At 40.7% G+C, this 21,671-nt stretch overlaps 3 protein-coding genes across 3 annotated transcripts; all 3 read right to left on the bottom strand.

Moving 5' to 3' along the window:
• Positions 1–1,077: 1,077 nt before the first annotated feature.
• On the bottom strand, positions 1,078–12,174 carry LOC311275475 (tripartite motif-containing protein 16-like). The gene is made up of 2 exons (XM_084384063.1): positions 10,836–12,174; positions 1,078–2,115 (listed from the first exon to the last, which is right to left on the bottom strand). Exons 1-2 carry the CDS (start codon positions 12,019–12,021, stop codon positions 1,616–1,618), a joined length of 1,686 nt encoding a protein of 561 aa, XP_084240189.1. The 5' UTR covers positions 12,022–12,174; the 3' UTR covers positions 1,078–1,615.
• On the bottom strand, positions 7,167–8,131 carry LOC311275478 (tripartite motif-containing protein 16-like). The gene has a single exon (XM_084384066.1). It carries the CDS (start codon positions 8,018–8,020, stop codon positions 7,259–7,261), a length of 762 nt encoding a protein of 253 aa, XP_084240192.1. The 5' UTR covers positions 8,021–8,131; the 3' UTR covers positions 7,167–7,258.
• A 3,630-nt stretch (positions 12,175–15,804) lies between the features above and the next one.
• Positions 15,805–20,593, bottom strand: LOC311275476 (tripartite motif-containing protein 16-like). Its single transcript, XM_084384064.1, has 2 exons — positions 19,314–20,593; positions 15,805–16,207 (listed from the first exon to the last, which is right to left on the bottom strand). The coding sequence occupies exons 1-2, from the start codon at positions 20,589–20,591 to the stop codon at positions 15,815–15,817; spliced, it is 1,671 nt and encodes a 556-aa protein (XP_084240190.1). The 5' UTR covers positions 20,592–20,593; the 3' UTR covers positions 15,805–15,814.
• Positions 20,594–21,671: the final 1,078 nt, after the last annotated feature.

Below are 21,671 nucleotides of genomic sequence, written 5' to 3'. Positions count from 1 at the left end.
ATCTAAAGCTACTTAAGGACATCAAACAAAGAGAATACAAATAAATAAATGTGCAAAACTCAAGATGAAAATTAAATAGAGAAAAAACGTTGAGTTTCGTAGAGATCTGACGTCACGCCTTCTTCCGGTTTCCCTCGTGACCTTATTTCTGAAAAACTGGTAGTGAATGAAGACAAAACTGTTAATAATAAATGCTGCATTTTAATAATGAATATTCATATAAAATAAAGAAACAGTCAAATGAAAATAAAGTGAGAAGTGTTTTATTTGTCCAGTTTAGTAATACAATTCGGCATTTGTTTGCAGTCACTGGGTCACATGACATGGAAGCTATTGAAAAAAGCTGAATTTTAATAATAAATATTCATATAAAATAAAAGAAACAGTCAAATGTAATGAAAAGAGGTGTGTTGTATTTGTCCCAATTACAATTCGGCATTTGTTTGAACTAACTTCACCTTGGTGGCTCAGAAAAGTTATTAAAAAAGATGAATATCACAATAAATCTTAAACCAAGTAGTCTCAATCTTTCCCTAAAATCCCATTTGAATTTCGTTTATTTTTAATATTCGAATTTAGACTATGGAAATGTTTAATGAAATGTGTGTTATGTACCTCTACACTGTATACACACAGTGGGCTCATTCACTTCTAATGCCAGCAGCAGCGTGTGGTTGTTACACGTCCTGTCCACTAGAGGGCATTCACACATCACCAATACTTTAAACTGACATGTTAGACGTTGCTTCTGATAGTGAAACATTAGCACACTAAACATGAAAACAAAGTGGTAATCCTGCTGCATATATTCAGGAAAAGGTTTTTTTAAATGATTATTACAATTCAATGTCTTTTTAACAATCTTCAACACCAACATTGATTCCAGTTTTTTAAGTCTAAGTAATAAATCCTGTTCATTGACTCTGAGCACAAACTAAATGTTTTCTTGTTAAAAGATCAAAACTCATTTCTCTGTGATGAAGCTGTTTTATAGAGGAAAGCTGAAAGGACAGAGACTGACTGACAAATGCTCTTCAGCTCTGAACATGAACTCTGAACTTTGTGTTATTTCAGGAGGAAAACTGCCTCAGTTATTCTCTCATATTAGTTTGACATGTTCTCCATCAGCTCTGTATGAAACCCTGAATGAAGACGAGAAGAAAAGACTTTGTTCGTGTTTGTTTATTGATGATTTAAAGCTTCAGTTTGTTCACACGTCCATCAGTAAAGTCTGTTAAACCACTTTTGTTCAATGATTTCATGAACAGATTGACTTGATCCACACAATCAGTGTGTTGGAGCAGAATCTCAGCTGTGTACAAGCAAATAATGAAGCATCTCCTTATTGATTATGATCATGTAAACTGAAGTCATCATGAGCAGCGAGAGCCTCCGTGGCTGAACAGACACAGGAAGGAGCGCCGCCTGAAGAAAGTCCAACATTTACAGAACAAGAAGACGTCAAAGTACCGCCCATCATGTTTGATTGACAGGTGATCTGTGTGCAGTGAAGAAACGTCACAACAATCAGCTCTCAGCAACAACGATGGAAACACAACAAGTGTGAAGAAATGAAACACAGAATTTAACCCACTGACCCTGAAATGACTTCTGTCTATTTGAGTTTACAGAACTCAGCAGAGACTCCAAAAGGCAAGTAAAACCGAAGTCCAGCATAGAGAGGCTGAGTGAATGTGGTCTGGACTCTGTGGAGGAGAGTCATGGTTTCAGAGACGCTGTAGAAGGACAGAATACCTGCACTGTGATCCAGGTACACTCCAACTCTGGAGGACTCAGGACCTGAGACGGGAGTTTTGACTTTGTTGTAATAAAAGTTATATCTGTCTGTGGAACAATATAACATCCAAGATTTGTCATTGAATCCAAATCTACATTCATCTGAGTTCCCTGCTCTGCTGATATTATTGTATGCGACTGCTACACGAACTTCTCCTCCTCTCCACTCCACCTCCCAGTAACAACGTCCAGTCAGACTCTCTCTACTCAGGACCTGACGCCACTCAGTGAATCTGTCTGGGTGACTAGAATAAGACTGTTGTTTTCTCTTGTGTGTTGCTTTTCTGTTCCCCTCAGATAATAACAGACGTGTGTGTGCTGTGTTTGGATCCAGTGTGATGTCACATGAATATCTTAAGAAGTCAGCTCTGGTCATTGTCTCTGGTTGTGACAGTAAAACATCCACTTGAGTCTCTGTCAGTGAGATGTTTGTCCATGTCTCTCTTAGGACGTCCTGTAGTTTGTTTCTGACCTCTGACACAGCTGCTGTCACATCCTCAAAGTTCTTCAGAGGACGGATGTTGATGCTGGATGAGTGTGTAGACTCACTGAGTGCTGACAGTGAGGGGCAGTTGTGTAGAAACTGGTTGTGATCCTCTGTGTGTGAGAGCTTCTTCAGCTCAGCGTCTTTCCTCTTCAGCTCAGTGATCTCCTGCTCCAGCTTCTCCTGAAGCTCTTTGACTCGACTCACTTCAGTTTCCTGCTGGGATCTGACCTGCTGCTTCACATCAGAGCGTCTTTTCTCCATGAGACGGATCAGCTGGGTGAAGATCTTCTCACTGTGCTCCACTGCTTTATCAGCAGAGCCATTGATGGCCTCCACCTCCTGTTGAAGCACCTTCACATCTTCCTCTCTGTCCTGGATTCTCTGCTGGATGTTTTGTCGACTCACCTCCAGCTGTCTCTGCCTCTCAGTCCTCTCTGCTGCAGCTGACACTGTGTCGTGGCCTTTATGTTCGTCCACAGAGCAGAGATAACAGATACACTGCTGATCAGTACGGCAGAACATCTTCATCACCTCATCATGACGAGAGCAGATGTTCTCCTGGAGCTTCTTGGACGGCTCCACCAGCTTGTGTTTCTTTAATGGAGCCACATCATAATGAGGCTGGAGGTGTTTCTCACAGTAAGAGGCCACACACTGCAGACAGGACTTGAGGGCTTTCAGTTTCCTCCCAGTGCAGAAATCACAGGCCACATCTTCAGCTCCAGCATAGCAGTGATCAGCAGGAGCAGCTTGGAGTCCAGTCTTCTTCAGCTCCTCCACTAAAGCTGCTAACATGGTGTTTTTCAGCAGCTCAGGCCTCGGTGTGAAGCTCTTCCTGCACTGAGGGCAGCTGTGGATCCTCCTCTCATCCTCTGTGTCCCAGTGATCTTTAATACAGTTCTTGCAGTAGCTGTGTCCACAGGGAGTAGTCACCGGATCCTTCAGTAGATCCAAACAGATCGGACAAGAAATTATTTCTCGGTCCAGCTGAACTGCTCTCTGCTCCATTTCACCTCTCAGTGACGACTGTCTGAGTTTCACTTCCTGATAACTGAAACTAGCCTGAGCTCTGATCTGAACAGGGTGTGTTTGTGCAGTGAATGAGGCCGTCAGCTCAGTTACACCCAACCACAAACTGTAGATCTGAAGGGGAGGGAACAAGGAAACATCCTGACAGAGTGGAGCTGCTGTGTGAGAGGAGGAAGAAGAGGGAGGGCTGATCGAGCTGCGACTCGCTCCAGGACGAGGAGCCGCTCTGTGAATCTGAACTGTGTTTCCTCTTTTACAACGAAGCCTCAGTTAAAACCTGCTCCACATTTGAAAACATCAAAGTTTTTAGTTGTAAAATGTTTCTTGGCTCCTCAGGCTTTGCTGATATTTCTCTGACTCTTCCTCTGATGCTGTTCACTTTTCTTTTCCTGGTTAAAAACAGCTGACTGACAGCAGCGAGTTATCAAACTAAACTCTCATAAAGATTCAAGCTGCTGTATAATAGTTGTCTCACACAGTTAATGATCTACTTTGAAGCACTTGTGACAAAAACAGTCGAGCTTCAGAATCTCATCCTGAGTCAAAACAGCATTTCAAGCTTCAGACGCGCTGAAACAAAACTCATCAGACAAGTTATTAGTGAACTGTGAATCCAGACGGACGAGAATGAACCAGATCAGCTGCTTCCGAAGTTGAGAACAATAATTTATGTTTCAATGTTTATTATCATTTCTTTTGTGATTTGTAACAAGATTGGGAAAACAAAATAAAAAAAAAATTATTACTTAATAAAACTGGACTGTTGCAAGCAGGACTGAGACTATCTATTATTTTAATTGCTGAAGTCAATTAATCGATTAGCTGTTTGGTAGAGAAAATGTTGATCAGTGTTTCCAAAGATGACGTGTTCAAATGTCTTGTTCTGTCCACAACCCAAAGATATTCAGTTTACTGTCGTCGAGGAGGAAAGAAACCAGAAAACATTCACATTTAAGAGAAACGCTGTCTGTTAAAGATTCTAAGTTATTTGGGCCTTCTTGTTGATTCTGCAATAATTATACTTCAAATACATAAAAATATTAATATTATGGGACCTTATTTCAGAAAACCTTTGTATGAAAGTGAATGAAGAGAGACTAATAATTTATTGATCCTGTTTGAATTGTGTCATGAATCACACACATGATGTTTGTCAATTGAAAAGATAATTTTCAGAGTCAATAAAGTCCGTTTGCCATCAAACTAATGAAACATCAGACTGAAAACACGTCATTATAAAGACGACACAGCCAACAGTCTCGTTAGTGACGTCGTCTCCTAACTTAAACATTGTAGAGCTGCTCCTGTATATCAGCAGCTCACAGAACTGAACCAGAACCAACTCTCCTGTCACAGAACTGCAGTTGTCAATATCAGCAGATTTATTGTGACGTTCATGTTTTTTACGACCTTTTCTGAGCCCACTTGTCTCCATGTTGGTGTTGAGTGAGACGATGTAGCTCACTGAGCAGTTTAACACAAAACTACCTGAGATTTTACTTTAATTACAACAAACTGAGACTTTATTGACTTTGAAAAGTATCTTTTAAATTCACAAACATCATCTGTGTGATTCATGACGCGATTCAAACAGGATCAATAAATCATTTGTCTCTTCCTTCACTGCTGCACGAAATTTTCCTGATCAGGGCCCATGGGGCAAACCGGAAGGGGCGTGGCTTCGGCTCTGAAGTGACGCATGATTCGGGGTGGCGGCCATTTTGAGTGACAGGTAGCTACCAACGAGCTGCTGCGGCTTCACCTCACTGAACCTGAACCGTCGGCCATGTTTGCGGCGTTGAGGCCTTTTGGAGGGTTTCAGACACAGATTGTGTCTTTCTGTGCGGTTAACTGGACTAAAAGACCGGTGTGGAGGGACAGAGGCCGGTGTTTTGGATTAACGAGCGACTCTGTTAGCGCTAACCGGCAGACAGCAGCTGGAACCGGTGAGCTCTGGAGGACACAGCCGGAGCCTCTGGAGGAAAAGAGCACAGTTTGGTTTGTTTGACACTTTTGGGATTAAAAACTGGATTTCTCTTCACTCGTGTCTGCCACAACGAGCCGTGGAGGTGCAGAAACCCACTGTGATGTACCATAACTCTCACTTGACCGCTGCTGGATGGAGGAGAAAGGGAAAGTTACTTTACTTGATGAAGGTAAAGAGAGGAGATGAGAAGATAAAGACCCTGCAGGACAACAGGAAGACACGGAGCATCCGGTGAGAGGAGCCAAGATGGCGACCAACGATTTCTGTCTATTTCTTAACTTTTTATTGAAACATGAATTGTTTACAAAGATTTCAGGTTCACCAAATAGTAGCACATACAAAACAAATATTGAGCTTAAGGACATCAAACAAAGAGAATACAAATAAATAAATGTGCAAAACTCAAGATGAAAATTAAATAGAGAAAAAACGTTGAGTTTCGTAGAGATCTGACGTCACGCCTTCTTCCGGTTTCCCTCGTGTGACCTAATTTCTGAAAAACTGGTAGTGAATGAAGACAAAGCTGTTAATAATAAATGCTGAATTTTAATAATAAATATTTATATAAAATAAAAGAAACAGTCAAATGAAAATAAAGTGAGATGTGTTTTATTTGTCCAGTTTAGTAATACAATTCGGCATTTGTTTGCAGTCACTGGGTCACATGACATGGAAGCTATTGAAAATAAAAGCTGAATTTCATAATAATCATATAAAATAAAAGAAACAGTCAAATGTAATAAAAAGAGGTGTGTTGTATTTGTCCCAATTACAAATCGGCATTGGTTTGAACTAACTTCACCTTGGTGGCTCAGAAAAGTTAATAAAAAAGATGAATATCACAATAAATCTTAAACTAAGTAGTCTCAATCTTTCCCTAAAATCCCATTTGAATTTCATTTATTTTTCATATTAGAATTTTGACTATGGAAATTAATGAAATGTGTGTTATGTACCTCTACACTGTATACACACAGTGGGCTCATTCACTTCTAATGCCAGCAGCAGCGTGTGGTTGTTACACGTCCTGTCCACTAGAGGGCATTCACACATCACCAATACTTTAAACTGATATGTTAGACGTTGCTTCTGATAGTGAAACATTAGCACACTAAACATGAAAACAAAGTGGTAATCCAGCTGCATATATTCAGTAAAATGTTTTTTGAATGATTATTACAATTCAGTGTCTTTTTAACAATCTTCAACACCAACATTGATTCCAGTTTTTTAAGTCTAAGTAATAAATCCTGTTCATTGACTCTGAGCACAAACTAAATGTTTTCTTGTGAAAAGATCAAAACTCATTTCTCTGTGATGAAGCTGTTTTATAGAGGAAAGCTGAAAGGACAGAGACTGACTGACAAACACTCTTCAGCTCTGAACATGAACTCTGAACTTTGTGTTATTTCAGGAGGAAAACTGCCTCAGTTATTCTCTCATATTAGTTTGACATGTTCTCCGTCAGCTCTGTATGAAACCCTGAATGAAGACGAGAAGAAAAGACTTTGTTCGTGTTTGTTTATTGATGATTTAAAGCTTCAGTTTGTTCAAACGTCCATCAGTGAAGTCTGTTAAACCACTCTTGTTCAATGATTTCATGAACAGATTGACTTGATCCACACAATCAGTGTGTTGGAGCAGAATCTCAGCTATGTACAAGCAAATAATGAAGCATCTCCTTATTGATTATGATCATGTAAACTGAAGTCATCATGAGCAGCGAGAGCCTCCGTGGCTGAACAGACACAGGAAGGAGCGCCGCCTGAAGAAAGTCCAACATTTACAGAACAACAAGAAGACGTCAAAGTACCGCCCATCATGTTTGATTGACAGCTTATCTGTGTGCAGTGAAGAAACGCCACAACAATCAGCTCTCAGCAACAATGATGGAAACACAACAAGTGTGAAGAAATGAAACACAGAATTTAACCCACTGACCCTGAAATGACTTCTGTCTATTTGAGTTCACAAAACTCAGCAGAGTCTCCATAAGACCAGCTAAGCCGAAGTCCAGCACAGAGAGGCTGAGTGAATGTGGTCTGGACTCTGTGGAGGAGAGTCATGGTTTCAGAGACGCTGTAGAAGGACAGAATACCTGCACTGTGATCCAGGTACACTCCAACTCTGGAGGACTGAGGACCTGAGACGGGAGTTTGGACATTGTTGTGATAAAACACATAACTGTCTGTGAAACAACATAACATCCAAGATTTGTCATTGAATCCAAATCTACATTCCTCTGAGTCTCCTGCTCTGCTGATATTCTTGTATGCGACTGCTACACCAGCTCCTCCTCTCCACTCCACCTCCCAGTAGCAACGTCCAGTCAGACTCTCTCTACTCAGGACCTGACGCCACCAAGTGAATATGTCTGGTTGATCAGAATAAGACCGTCGTTTACTCTTTAATGTTGCTTTTCTGTTCTCCTTAGATAACAACAGCTGTCTGTGTGCTGTGTTTGGATCCAGTGTGATTTCACATGAATATCTTAAGAAGTCAGCTCTGGTCATCTTCTCTGGTTGTGACAGTAAAACATCCACTTCAGTCGCTAAAGCAGAGTCATTGATGGCCTCCACCTCCTGTTGAAGCACCTTCACATCTTCCTCTCTGTCCTGGATTCTCTGCTGGATGTTTTGTCGACTCCCCTCCAGCTCTCTCTGCCTCTCAGTCCTCTCTGCTGCAGCTGACACTGTGTCGTGGCCTTTTTGTTCATCCATGGAGCACAAAATACAGATACACTGCTGATCAGTATGGCAGAAAATCTTCAGTACCTCATCATCCAGTCTTCTTCAGCTCCTCCACTAAAGAAGAAAAAAATTGTTTCTCGGTCCAGCTAAACTGCTTTCTGCTCCATTTCACCTCTCAGTGACGACTGTCTGAGCTTCACTTCCTGATGACTGAAGTTATTTTGAGGAAACAAGATAAGCGATCAGAGAGAAGAGGGAGCGGTCATCAACCTTTGACTCGCTCCAGGACGAGGAGCCGCTCTGTGAATCTGAACTGTGTTTCCTCTTTTACAACGAAGCCTCAGTTAAAACCTGCTCCACATTTGAAAACATCAAAGTTTTTAGTTGTAAAATGTTTCTTGGCTCCTCAGGCTTTGCTGATATTTCTCTAACTCTTCCTCTGATGCTGTTCACTTTTCTTTTCCTGGTTAAAAACAGCTGACTGACAGCAGCGAGTTATCAAACTAAACTCTCATAAAGATTCAAGCTGCTGTATAATAGTTGCCTCACACGGTTAATGATCTACTTTGAAGCACTTGTGACAAAACAGCATTTCAAGCTTCAGACGTGTTGAAACAAAAATCATCAGACAAATTATTATTGAACTGTGAATCCAGAAGGACGAGAATGAACCAGATATAATAATCAGTTTTTTCTTTGTTTCTTAACTTTTTATTGAAACATGAATTGTTTACAAAGATTTCAGGTTCACCAAATAGTAGCACATACAAAACAAATATAAAGCTTCTTAAGGACATCAAACAAAGAGAATACAAATAAATAAATGTACAAAACTCAAGATGAAAATTAAATAGAAAAAAAACTTTGAGTTTCATAGAGAGCTGACGTCACGCCTTCTTCCGGTTTCACTCATGTGACCTTATTTCTGAAAAACTATGTGTGGTAGTGAATGAAGACAAAGCTATTGAAAATAAAAGCTGAATTTTAATAATAAATATTCATATAAAATAAAAGAAACAGTCAAATGAAAATAAAGTGAGATGTGTTTTATTTGTCCAGTTTAGTAATACAATTCGGCATTTGTTTGCCGTCACTGGGTCACATGACATGGAAGCTATTGAAAATAAAAGCTGAACTTCATAATATTCATATAAAAGAAACAGTAAAATGAATAAAAAGAGGTGTGCTGTCTTTGTCCCAATTACAATTCAGCATTTGTTTGAACTAACTTCACCTTGGTGGCTCAGAAAAGTTATTAAAAAAGATGAATATCACAATAAATCTTATACCAACTTGTCTCAATCTTTCCCCAAAATCCCATTTGAATTTCGTTTATTTTTAATAGTAGAATTTTGACTATGGAAATTAATGAAATGTGTGTTATGTACCTCTACACTGTATACACACAGTGGGCTCATTCACTTCTAATGGCAGCAGCAGCGTGTGGTTGTTACACGTCCTGTCCACTAGAGGGCATTCACACATCACCAATACTTTAAACTGATATGTTAGACGTTGCTTCTGATCGTGAAACATTAGCACACTAAACATGAAAACAAAGTGGTAATCCTGCTGCATATATTCAGTAAAAGGTTTTTTTGAATGATTATTATAATTCAGTGTCTTTTTAACAATCTTCAACATCAACATTAATTCCAGTTTTTTAAGTCTAAGTAATAAATCCTGTTCATTGACTCTGAGCACAAACTAAATGTTTTCTTGTTAAAAGATCAAAACTCATTTCTCTGTGATGAAGCTGTTTTATAGAGGAAAGCTGAAAGGACAGAGACTGACTGACAAACGCTCTTCAGCTCTGAACATGAACTCTGAACTTTGTGTTATTTCAGGAGGAAAACTGCCTCAGTTATTCTCTCATATTAGTTTGACATGTTCTCCATCAGCTCTGTATGAAACCCTGAATGAAGACGAGAAGAAAAGACTTTGTTCGTGTTTGTTTATTGATGATTTAAAGCTTCAGTTTGTTCACACGTCCATCAGTGAAGTCTGTTAAACCACTCTTGTTCAATGATTTCATGAACAGATTGACTTGATCCACACAATCAGTGTGTTGGAGCAGAATCTCAGCTATGTACAAGCAAATAATGAAGCATCTCCTTATTGATTATGATGATGTAAACTGAAGTCATCATGAGCAGCGAGAGCCTCACACAGGAAGGAGCGCTGCCTGAAGAAAGTCCAACATTTACAGAACAAGAAGACGTCAAAGTACCGCCCATCATGTTTGATTGACAGCTGATCTGTGTGCAGTGAAGAAACGCCACAACAATCAGCTCTCAGCAACAATGATGGAAACACAACAAGTGTGAAGAAATGAAACACAGAATTTAACCCACTGACCCTGAAATGACTTCTGTCTATTTGAGTTTACAAAACTCAGCAGAGTCAGAAACATGAAGTCCAGCACAGAGAGGCTGAGTGAATGTGGTCTGGACTCTGTGGAGGAGAGTCATGGTTTCAGAGACGCTGTAGAAGGACAGAATACCTGCACTGTGATCCAGGTACACTCCAACTCTGGAGGACCGAGGACCTAAGACGGGAGTTTGGACTTTGTTGTACCAAAAGTTGTCTGTGTAACAATCTAACCTCCAAGATTTGTCATTGGATCCAAATCTACATTCATCTGACCTCTCTGCTCTGCTGATGTTCTTGTATGCGACTGCTACACCGACTACTCCTCCTCTCCTCTCCACCTCCCAGTAACAACGTCCAGTCAGACTCTCTCTACTCAGGACCTGAAGATAGACAGTGAATCTGTCTGGGTGTCTAGAATAAGACTGTTGTCTCATGTATGTTGCTTTTCTGTTCCTCTTAGATAATAACAGACGTCTGTGTGCTGTGTTTGGATCCAGTGTGATGTCACATGAATATCTTAAGAAGTCAGCTCTGGTCTTGTTCTCTGGTTGTGGCAGTAAAACATCCACTTGAGTCACTGTCAGTGAGATGTTTGTCCATGTCTCTCTCAGGACGTCCTGTAGTTTGTCTCTGACCTCTGACACAGTTGCTGTCACATCCTCAAAGTACTTCAGAGGACGGATATTGATGCTGGATGAGTGTGTAGACTCACTGAGTGCTGACAGTGAGGGGTAGTTGTGTAGAAACTGGGTGTGATCCTCTTTGTGTGAGAGCTTCTTCAGCTCAGCGTCTTTCCTCTTCAGCTCATTGATCTCCTGCTCCAGCTTCTCCTGAAGCTCTTTGACTCGACTCACTTCAGTTTCCTGCTGGGATCTGACCTGCTGCTTCACATCAGAGCGTCTTTTCTCCATGAGACGGATCAGCTCGGTGAAGATCTTCTCACTGTGCTCCACTGCTTCATCAGCAGAGCCATTGATGGCCTCCACCTCCTGTTGAAGCACCTTCACATCTTCCTCTCTGTCCTGGATTCTCTGCTGGATGTTTTGTCGACTCCCCTCCAGCTCTCTCTGCCTCTCAGTCCTCTCTGCTGCAGCTGACACTGTGTCGTGGCCTTTATGTTCATCCACAGAGCAGAGATAACAGATACACTGCTGATCAGTACGGCAGAACATCTTCATCACCTCATCATGACGAGAGCAGATGTTCTCCTGGAGCTTCTCTGACGGCTCCACCAGCTTGTGTTTCTTTAATGGAGCCACATCATAATGAGGCTGGAGGTGTTTGTCACAGTAAGAAACCAGACAGAACAAACAGGACCTGAGGGCTTTGCGTTTTCTCCCAGTGCAGAAATCACAGGCCACATCTTCAGGTCCAGCATAGCAGAGATCAGCAGGAGCAGCTTGGAGTCCAGTCTTCTTCAGCTCCTCCACTAAAACTGCTAACATGGTGTTTGTCAGCAGCTCAGGCCTCGGTGTGAAGCTCTTCCTGCACTGAGGGCAGCTGTGGATCCTCCTCTCATCCTCTGTGTCCCAGTGATCTTCAATGCAGTTCTTGCAGTAGCTGTGTCCACAGGGAGTAGTCACCGGATCCTTCAGTAGATCAAAACAGATCGGACAAGAGAAAGTCTCTCGGTCCAGCTGAACTGCTCTCTGCGCCATTTCACCTCTCAGTGACAACGACTGTCTGAGATTCACCTATCGATGACTGAAGTTATTTGAGCAAACAAGATAAGTGAGCGGTCATCAACCTTTGACTCACTCCAGGACGAGGAGCCGCTCTGTGAATCTGAACTGTGTTTCCTCTTTTACAACAAAGCCTCAGTTAAAACCTGCTCCACATCTGAAAACATCAAAGTTTTTAGTTGTAAAATGTTTCTTGGCTCCTCAGGCTTTGCTGATATTTCTCTAACTCTTCCTCTGATTGTGGTCACTTTCCTTTTCCTGGTTAAAAACAGCTGACTGACAGCAGCGAGTTATCAAACTGAACTCTCTAAAGATTCAAGCTGCTGTATAATAGTTGTCTCACACAGTTAATGATCTACTTTGAAGCATTCGTGACAAAACAGTTGAGCTTCAGAATCTCATCCTGAGTCAAAGCAGCATTTCAAGCTTCAGATGTGTTGAAACAAAACTCATCAGACAAGTTATTAGTGAACTGTGAATCCAGACGGACGAGAATGAACCAGATCAGCTGCTTCTGAAGTTGAGAACAATAATTTATGTGTTAATGTTTATTATCATATGTTTTGTGATTAGTAACTAGATTGGGAAAATAAAAATAATAAATCAGTTTTCACTCAATAAAACTGGACTGTTGCAAGCAGGACTGAGACTATCTACTATTTTAATTGCTGAAGTCAATTAATCGATTAGCTGTTTGGTAGAGAAAATGTTGATCAGTGTTTCCAAAGATGACGTGTTCAAATGTCTTGTTCTGTCCACAACCCAAAGATATTCAGTTTACTGTCGTCGAGGAGGAAAGAAACCAGAAAACATTCACATTTAAGAGAAACGATCCAGCAATAATTATACTTCAAATACATAAAAATATTAATATTATGGGACCTTATTTCAGAAAACCTTTGTATGAAAGTGAATGAAGAGAGACTAATAATTTATTGATCCTGTTTGAATTGTGTCATGAATCACACACATGATTTTTTTTTCAATTGAAAAGATAATTTTCAGAGTCAATAAAGTCCGTTTGCCATCAAACTAATGAAACATCAGACTGTGAAAACACGTCATTATAAAGACGACACAGCCAACAGTCTCGTTAGTGACGTCGTCTTGTTGAACTTAAACATTGTAGAGCTGCTCCTGTATATCAGCAGCTCACAGAACTGAACCAGAACCCGAACTGCAGTTGTCAATATGAGCAGATTTATTGTGACGTTCATCGTTTTTACGACCTTTTCTGAGCCCAGTTGGCTCCATGTTGGTGTTGAGTGAGACGATGTAGCTCACTGAGCAGTTTAACACAAAACTACCTGAGATTTTACTTTAATTACAACAAACTAAGACTTTATTGACTTTGAAAAGTATCTTTTAAATTCACAAACATCATCTGTGTGATTCATGACGCGATTCAAACAGGATCAATAAATCATTTGTCTCTTCTTTCACTGCTGCACGAAGTTTTCCTGATCAGGGCCCATGGGGCAAACCGGAAGGGGCGTGGCTTCGGCTCTGAAGTGACGCATGATTAGGGGTGGCGGCCATTTTGAGTGACAGGTAGCTACCAACGAGCTGCTGCGGCTTCACCTCACTGAACCTGAACCGTCGGCCATGTTTGCGGCGTTGAGGCCTTTTGGAGGGTTTCAGACACAGATTGTGTCTTTCTGTGCGGTTAACTGGACTAAAAGACCGGTGTGGAGGGACAGAGGCCGGTGTTTTGGATTAACGAGCGACTCTGTTAGCGCTAACCGGCACACAGCAGCTGGAACCGGTGAGCTCTGGAGGACACAGCCGGAGCCTCTGGAGGAAAAGAGCACAGTTTGGTTTGTTTGACACTTTTGGGATTAAAAACTGGATTTATCTTCACTCGTGTCTGCCACAACGAGCCGTGGAGGTGCAGAAACCCACTGTGATGTACCATAACTGTCACTTGACCGCTGCTGGATGGAGGAGAAAGGGAAAGTTACTTTACTTGATGAAGGTGAAGAGAGGAGATGAGAAGATGAAGACCCTGCAGGACAACAGGAAGACACGGAGCATCTGGTGAGAGGAGCCAAGATGGCGACCAACGATTTCTGTCTGTTTCTTAACTTTTTATTGAAACATGAATTGTTTACAAAGATTTCAGGTTCACCAAATAGTAACATACAAAACAAATCTGAAGCTACTTAAGGACATCAAACAAAGAGAATACAAATAAATAAATGTGCAAAACTCAAGATGAAAATTAAATAGAGAAAAAACGTTGAGTTTCGTAGAGATCTGACGTCACGCCTTCTTCCGGTTTCCCTCGTGACCTTATTTCTGAAAAACTGGTAGTGAATGAAGACAAAGCTGTTAATAATAAATGCTGCATTTTAATAATGAATATTCATATAAAATAAAGAAACAGTCAAATGAAAATAAAGTGAGATGTGTTTAATTTGTCCAGTTTAATAATACAATTCGGCATTTGTTTGCAGTCACTGGGTCACATGACATGGAAGCTATTGAAAATAAAAGCTGAATTTTAATAATAAATATTCATATAAAATAAAAGAAACAGTCAAATGTAATGAAAAGAGGTGTCTTGTATTTGTCCCAATTACAAATCGGCATTGGTTTGAACTTACTTCACCTTGGTGGCTCAGAAAAGTTAATAAAAAAGATGAATATCACAATAAATCTTAAACCAAGTAGTCTCGGTCTTTCCCTAAAATCCCATTTGAATTTCGTTTATTTTTCATATTAGAATTTTTACTATGGAAATTAATGAAATGTGTGTTATGTACCTCTACACTGTATACACACAGTGGGCTCATTCACTTCTAATGGCAGCAGCAGCGTGTGGTTGTTACACGTCCTGTCCACTAGAGGGCATTCACACATCACCAATACTTTAAACTGATATGTTAGACGTTGCTTCTGATCGTGAAACATTAGCACACTAAACATGAAAACAAAGTGGTAATCCAGCTGCATATATTCAGGAAAAGGTTTTTTTTTAATGATTATTACAATTCAATGTCTTTTTAACAATCTTCAACACCAACATTGATTCCAGTTTTTTAAGTCTAAGTAATAAATCCTGTTCATTGACTCTGAGCACAAGCTAAATGTTTTCTTGTTAAAAGATCAAAACTCATTTCTCTGTGATGAAGCTGTTTTATAGAGGAAAGCTGAAAGGACAGAGACTGACTGACAAACGCTCTTCAGCTCTGAACATGAACTCTGAACTTTGTGTTATTTCAGGAGGAAAACTGCCTCAATTATTCTCTCATATTAGTTTGACATGTTCTCCGTCAGCTCTGTATGAAACCCTGAATGAAGACGAGAAGAAAAGACTTTGTTCGTGTTTGTTTATTGATGATTTAAAGCTTCAGTTTGTTCACACGTCCATCAGTAAAGTCTGTTAAACCACTCTTGTTCAATGATTTCATGAACAGATTGACTTGATCAACACAATCAGTGTGTTGGAGCAGAATCTCAGCTATGTACAAGCAAATAATGAAGCATCTCCTTGTTGATTATGATCATGTAAACTGAAGTCATCATGAGCAGCGAGAGCCTCCGTGGCTGAACAGACACAGGAAGGAGCGCTGCCTGAAGAAAGTCCAACATTTACAGAACAACAAGAAGACGTCAAAGTACCGCCCATCATGTTTGATTGACAGGTGATCTGTGCGCAGTGAAGAAACGCCACAACAATCAGCTCACAGCAACAATGATGGAAATACAACAAGTGTGAAGAAATGAAACACAGAATTTAACCCACTGACCCTGAAATGACTTCTGTCTATTTGAGTTCACAAAACTCAGCAGAGTCTCCATAAGACCAGCTAAGCCGAAGTCCAGCATAGAGAGGCTGAGTGAATGTGGTCTGGACTCTGTGGAGGAGAGTCATGGTTTCAGAGACGCTGTAGAAGGACAGAATACCTGCACTGTGATCCAGGTACACTCCAACTCTGGAGGACTCAGGACCTGAGACGGGAGTTTGGACATTGTTGTGATAAAACACATAACTGTCTGTGAAACAACATAACATCCAAGATTTGTCATTGAATCCAAATCTACATTCCTCTGAGTCTCCTGCTCTGCTGATATTCTTGTATGCGACTGCTACACCAGCTCCTCCTCTCCACTCCACCTCCCAGTAACAAAGTCCAGTCAGACTCTCTCTACTCAGGACCTGACGCCACCAAGTGAATATGTCTGGTTGATCAGAATAAGACCGTCGTTTACTCTTTAATGTTGCTTTTCTGTTCTCCTCAGATAATAATAGCTGTCTGTGTGCTGTGTTTGGATCCAGTGTGATTTCACATGAATATCTTAAGAAGTCAGCTCTGGTCATGTTCTCTGGTTGTGACAGTAAAACATCCACTTCAGTCGCTAAAGCAGAGTCATTGATGGCCTCCACCTCCTGTTGAAGCACCTTCACATCTTCCTCTCTGTCCTGGATTCTCTGCTGGATGTTTTGTCGACTCCCCTCCAGCTCTCTCTGCCTCTCAGTCCTCTCTGCTGCAGCTGACACTGTGTCGTGGCCTTTTTGTTCATCCATGGAGCACAAAATACAGATACACTGCTGATCAGTATGGCAGAAAATCTTCAGTATCTCATCATCCAGTCTTCTTCAGCTCCTCCACTAAAGAAGAAAAAAATTGTTTCTCGGTCCAGCTAAACTGCTTTCTGCTCCATTTCACCTCTCAGTGACGACTGTCTGAGCTTCACTTCCTGATGACTGAAGTTATTTTGAGGAAACAAGATAAGCGATCAGAGAGAAGAGGGAGCGGTCATCAACCTTTGACTCGCTCCAGGACGAGGAGCCGCTCTGTGAATCTGAACTGTGTTTCCTCTTTTACAACGAAGCCTCAGTTAAAACCTGCTCCACATTTGAAAACATCAAAGTTTTTAGTTGTAAAATGTTTCTTGGCTCCTCAGGCTTTGCTGATATTTCTCTAACTCTTCCTCTGATGCTGTTCACTTTTCTTTTCCTGGTTAAAAACAGCTGACTGACAGCAGCGAGTTATCAAACTGAACTCTCATAAAGATTCAAGCTGCTGTAAAATAGTTGTCTCACACAGTTAATGATCTACTTTGAAGCACTTGTGACAAAACAGCATTTCAAGCTTCAGACGTGTTGAAACAAAACTCATCAGACAAGTTATTAGTGAACTGTGAATCCAGAAGGACGAGAATGAACCAGATATAATAATCAGTTTTTTCTTTGTTTCTTTACTTTTCATTGAAACATAAATCGTTTACAAAGATTTCAGGTTCACCAAATAGTAGCACATACAAAACAAATATAAAGCTACTTAAGGACATCAAACAAAGAGAATACAAATAAATAAATGTACAAAACACAAGATGAAAATTAAATAGAAAAAAAACTTTGAGTTTCAAAGAGCTGACGTCACGCCTTCTTCCGGTTTCCCTCATGTGACCTCATTTCTGAAAAAGTATGTGTGGTAGTGAATGAAGACAAAGCTATTGAAAATAAAAGCTGAATTTTAATAATAAATATTCATATAAAATAAAAGAAACAGTCAAATGAAAATAAAGTGAGAAGTGTTTTATTTGTCCAGTTTAGTAATACAATTCGGCATTTGTTTGCAGTCACTGGGTCACATGACATGGAAGCTATTGAAAATAAAATCTGAACTTCATAATATTCATATAAAAGAAACAGTAAAATGAATAAAAAGAGGTGTGTTGTCTTTGTCGCAATTACAATTCAGCATTTGTTTGAACTAACTTCACCTTGGTGGCTCAGAAAAGTTATTAAAAAAGATGAATATCACAATAAATCTTAAACCAAGTAGTCTCAGTCTTTCCCTGAAATCCCATTTGAATTTCATTTATTTTTCATATTAGAATTTTGACTATGGAAATTAATGAAATGTGTGTTATGTACCTCTACACTGTATACACACAGTGGGCTCATTCACTTCTAATGGCAGCAGCAGCGTGTGGTTGTTACACGTCCTGTCCACTAGAGGGCATTCACACATCACCAATACTTTAAACTGACATGTTAGACGTTGCTTCTGATCGTGAAACATTAGCACACTAAACATGAAAACAAAGTGGTAATCCTGCTGCATATATTCAGGAAAAGGTTTTTTTTTAATGATTATTACAATTCAATGTCTTTTTAACAATCTTCAACACCAACATTAATTCCAGTTTTTTAAGTCTAAGTAATTAATCCTGTTCATTGACTCTGAGCACAAACTAAATGTTTCTTGTGAAAAGATCAAAACTCATTTCTCTGTGATGAAGCTGTTTTAGAGAGGAAAGCTGAAAGGACAGAGACTGACTGACAAACGCTCTTCAGCTCTGAACATGAACTCTGAACTTTGTGTTATTTCAGGAGGAAAACTGCCTCAGTTATTCTCTCATATTAGTTTGACATGTTCTCCGTCAGCTCTGTATGAAACCCTGAATGAAGACGAGAAGAAAAGACCTTGTTCGTGTTTGTTTATTGATGATTTAAAGCTTCAGTTTGTTCAAACGTCCATCAGTAAAGTCTGTTAAACCACTCTTGTTCAATGATTTCATGAACAGATTGACTTGATCAACACAATCAGTGTGTTGGAGCAGAATCTCAGCTATGTACAAGCAAATAATGAAGCATCTCCTTATTGATTATGATCATGTAAACTGAAGTCATCATGAGCAGCGAGAGCCTCCGTGGCTGAACAGACACAGGAAGGAGCGCCGCCTGAAGAAAGTCCAACATTTACAGAACAACAAGAAGACGTCAAAGTACCGCCCATCATGTTTGATTGACAGGTGATCTGTGCGCAGTGAAGAAACGCCACAACAATCAGCTCTCAGCAACAATGATGGAAACACAACAAGTGTGAAGAAATGAAACACAGAATTTAACCCACTGACCCTGAAATGACTTCTGTCTATCTGAGTTTACAAAACTCAGCAGAGTCAGAAACATGAAGTCCAGCACAGAGAGGCTGAGTGAATGTGGTCTGGACTCTGTGGAGGAGAGTGATGGTTTCAGAGACGCTGTAGAAGGACAGAATACCTGCACTGTGATCCAGGTACACTCCAACTCTGGAGGACAGAGGACCTGAGACGGGAGTTTTGACTTTGTTGTACCAAAAGTTGTCTGTGTAACAATCTAACCTCCAAGATTTGTCATTGGATCCAAATCCACAGTCATGTGACCTCTCTGCTCTGCTGATATTCTTGTATGCGACTGCTACACCGACTACTCCTCCTCTCCTCTCCACCTCCCAGTAACAACGTCCAGTCAGACTCTCTCTACTCAGGACCTGAAGATAGACAGTGAATCTGTCTGGGTGTCTAGAATAAGACTGTTGTCTCATGTATGTTGCTTTTCTGTTCCTCTTAGATAATAACAGACGTCTGTGTGCTGTGTTTGGATCCAGTGTGATGTCACATGAATATCTTAAGAAGTCAGCTCTGGTCATGTTCTCTGGTTGTGACAGTAAAACATCCACTTGAGTCACTGTCAGTGAGATGTTTGTCCATGTCTCTCTCAGGACGTCCTGTAGTTTGTCTCTGACCTCTGACACAGCTGCTGTCACATCCTCAAAGTACTTCAGAGGACGGATATTGATGCTGGATGAGTGTGTAGACTCACTGAGTTTTGACAGTGAGTGGTAGTTGTGTAGAAACTGGGTGTGATCCTCTGTGTGTGAGAGCTTCTTCAGCTCAGCGTCTTTCCTCTTCAGCTCAGTGATCTCCTGCTCCAGCTTCTCCTGAAGCTCTTTGACTCGACTCACTTCAGTTTCCTGCTGGGATCTGACCTGCTGCTTCACATCAGAGCGTCTTTTCTCCATGAGACGGATCAGCTGGGTGAAGATCTTCTCACTGTGCTCCACTGCTTCATCAGCAGAGCCATTGATGGCCTCCACCTCCTGTTGAAGCACCTTCACATCTTCCTCTCTGTCCTGGATTCTCTGCTGGATGTTTTGTCGACTCTCCTCCAGCTCTCTCTGCCTCTCAGTCCTCTCTGCTGCAGCTGTCACTGTGTCGTGGCCTTTATGTTCCTCCACAGAGCAGAGATAACAGATACACTGCTGATCAGTACGGCAGAACATCTTCATCACCTCATCGTGACGAGAGCAGATGTTCTCCTGGAGCTTCTCTGACGGCTCCACCAGCTTGTGTTTCTTTAATGGAGCCACATCATAATGAGGCTGGAGGTGTTTGTCACAGTAAGAAACCAGACAGAACAAACAGGACCTGAGGGCTTTGCGTTTTCTCCCAGTGCAGAAATCACAGGCCACATCTTCAGGTCCAGCATAGCAGTGATCAGCAGGAGCAGCTTGGAGTCCAGTCTTCTTCAGCTCCTCCACTAAAACTGCTAACATGGTGTTTGTCAGCAGCTCAGGCCTCGGTGTGAAGCTCTTCCTGCACTGAGGGCAGCTGTGGATCCTCCTCTCATCCTCTGTGTCCCAGTGATCTTCAATGCAGTTCTTGCAGTAGCTGTGTCCACAGGGAGTAGTCACCGGATCCTTCAGTAGATCAAAACAGATCGGACAAGAGAAAGTCTCTCGGTCCAGCTGAACTGCTTTCTGCGCCATTTCACCTCTCAGTGACAACGACTGTCTGAGATTCACCTATCGATGACTGAAGTTATTTGAGCAAACAAGATAAGTGAGCGGTCATCAACCTTTGACTCGCTCCAGGACGAGGAGCCGCTCTGTGGATCTGAACTGTGTTTCCTCTTTTACAACGAAGCCTCAGTTAAAACCTGCTCCACATTTGAAAACATCAAAGTTTTTAGTCCAGAGGCTTTGCTGATATTTCTCTGACTCTTCCTCTGATTCTGGTCACTTTCCTTTTCCTGGTTAAAAACAGCTGACTGACAGCAGCGAGTTATCAAACTAAACTCTCATAAAGATTCAAGCTGCTGTATAATAGTTGTCTCACACAGTTAATGATCTACTTTGAAGCATTCGTGACAAAACAGTTGAGCTTCAGAATCTCATCCTGAGTCAAAGCAGCATTTCAAGCTTCAGACGTGTTGAAACAAAACTCATCAGACAAGTTATTAGTGAACTGTGAATCCAGACGGACGAGAATGAACCAGATCAGCTGCTTCTGAAGTTGAGAACAATCATTTATGTGTTAATGTTTATTATCATATGTTTTGAAACAAAAATCATCAGACAAGTTATTAGCTAAGACTGCGATGAACGATTTCCTTCTTTTCTTTTGTTTCTTTTTATTGAAACATGAATCGTTTACAAAGATTTCAGGTACACCGAATAGTAACACATACAAAACAAATATAAAGCTACTTAAGGACATCAAACAATGAGAATACAAATAAATATATGTACAAAACACAAGATAAAAATTAAGTAGAGAAAAAAACTTTGAGTTTCATAGAGAGCTGGTGTCACGCCTTCTTCCGGTTTCCCTCATGTGACCTTATTTCTGAAAACTTTGTGGTAGTGAATGAAGACAAAGCTATTGATAATATATGCTTCATTTTAATAATAAATAGCCATTTAAAGTAAAAGAAACAGTCAAATGAGATGTTTTATTTGTCCCATTTAGTAATACAATTCGGCATTGGTTTGGAGTCACTGGGTCACATGACATGGAAGCTATTGAATAAAAAAAGCCATTATCTTCTAAAAATATTTTTGCAAAAA

Source organism: Pagrus pagrus (genome assembly GCF_965226575.1).
Source record: "Pagrus pagrus genome assembly, chromosome: 19".
Lineage (NCBI taxonomy): Eukaryota > Metazoa > Chordata > Actinopteri > Spariformes > Sparidae > Pagrus > Pagrus pagrus.
This window is presented reverse-complemented; position numbering and strand designations above follow the sequence as displayed.

Coding starts and splice junctions, on each gene's coding strand:
- LOC311275475 (XM_084384063.1), bottom strand. CDS start 12,021: ATGGCGCAGAGAGCAGTTCAGCTGGACCGAGAGACTTTCTCTTGTCCG. Junction 2,116..10,835: donor TCCAAACACAGCACACAGAC/GTCTGTTATTAT, acceptor ATCCAAACACAG/CACACACACGTCTGTTATTA.
- LOC311275476 (XM_084384064.1), bottom strand. CDS start 20,591: ATGGCGCAGAAAGCAGTTCAGCTGGACCGAGAGACTTTCTCTTGTCCG. Junction 16,208..19,313: donor GATTCACTGTCTATCTTCAG/GTCCTGAGTAGA, acceptor TGGTGGCGTCAG/GTCCTGAGTAGAGAGAGTCT.
- LOC311275478 (XM_084384066.1), bottom strand. CDS start 8,020: ATGGATGAACAAAAAGGCCACGACACAGTGTCAGCTGCAGCAGAGAGG.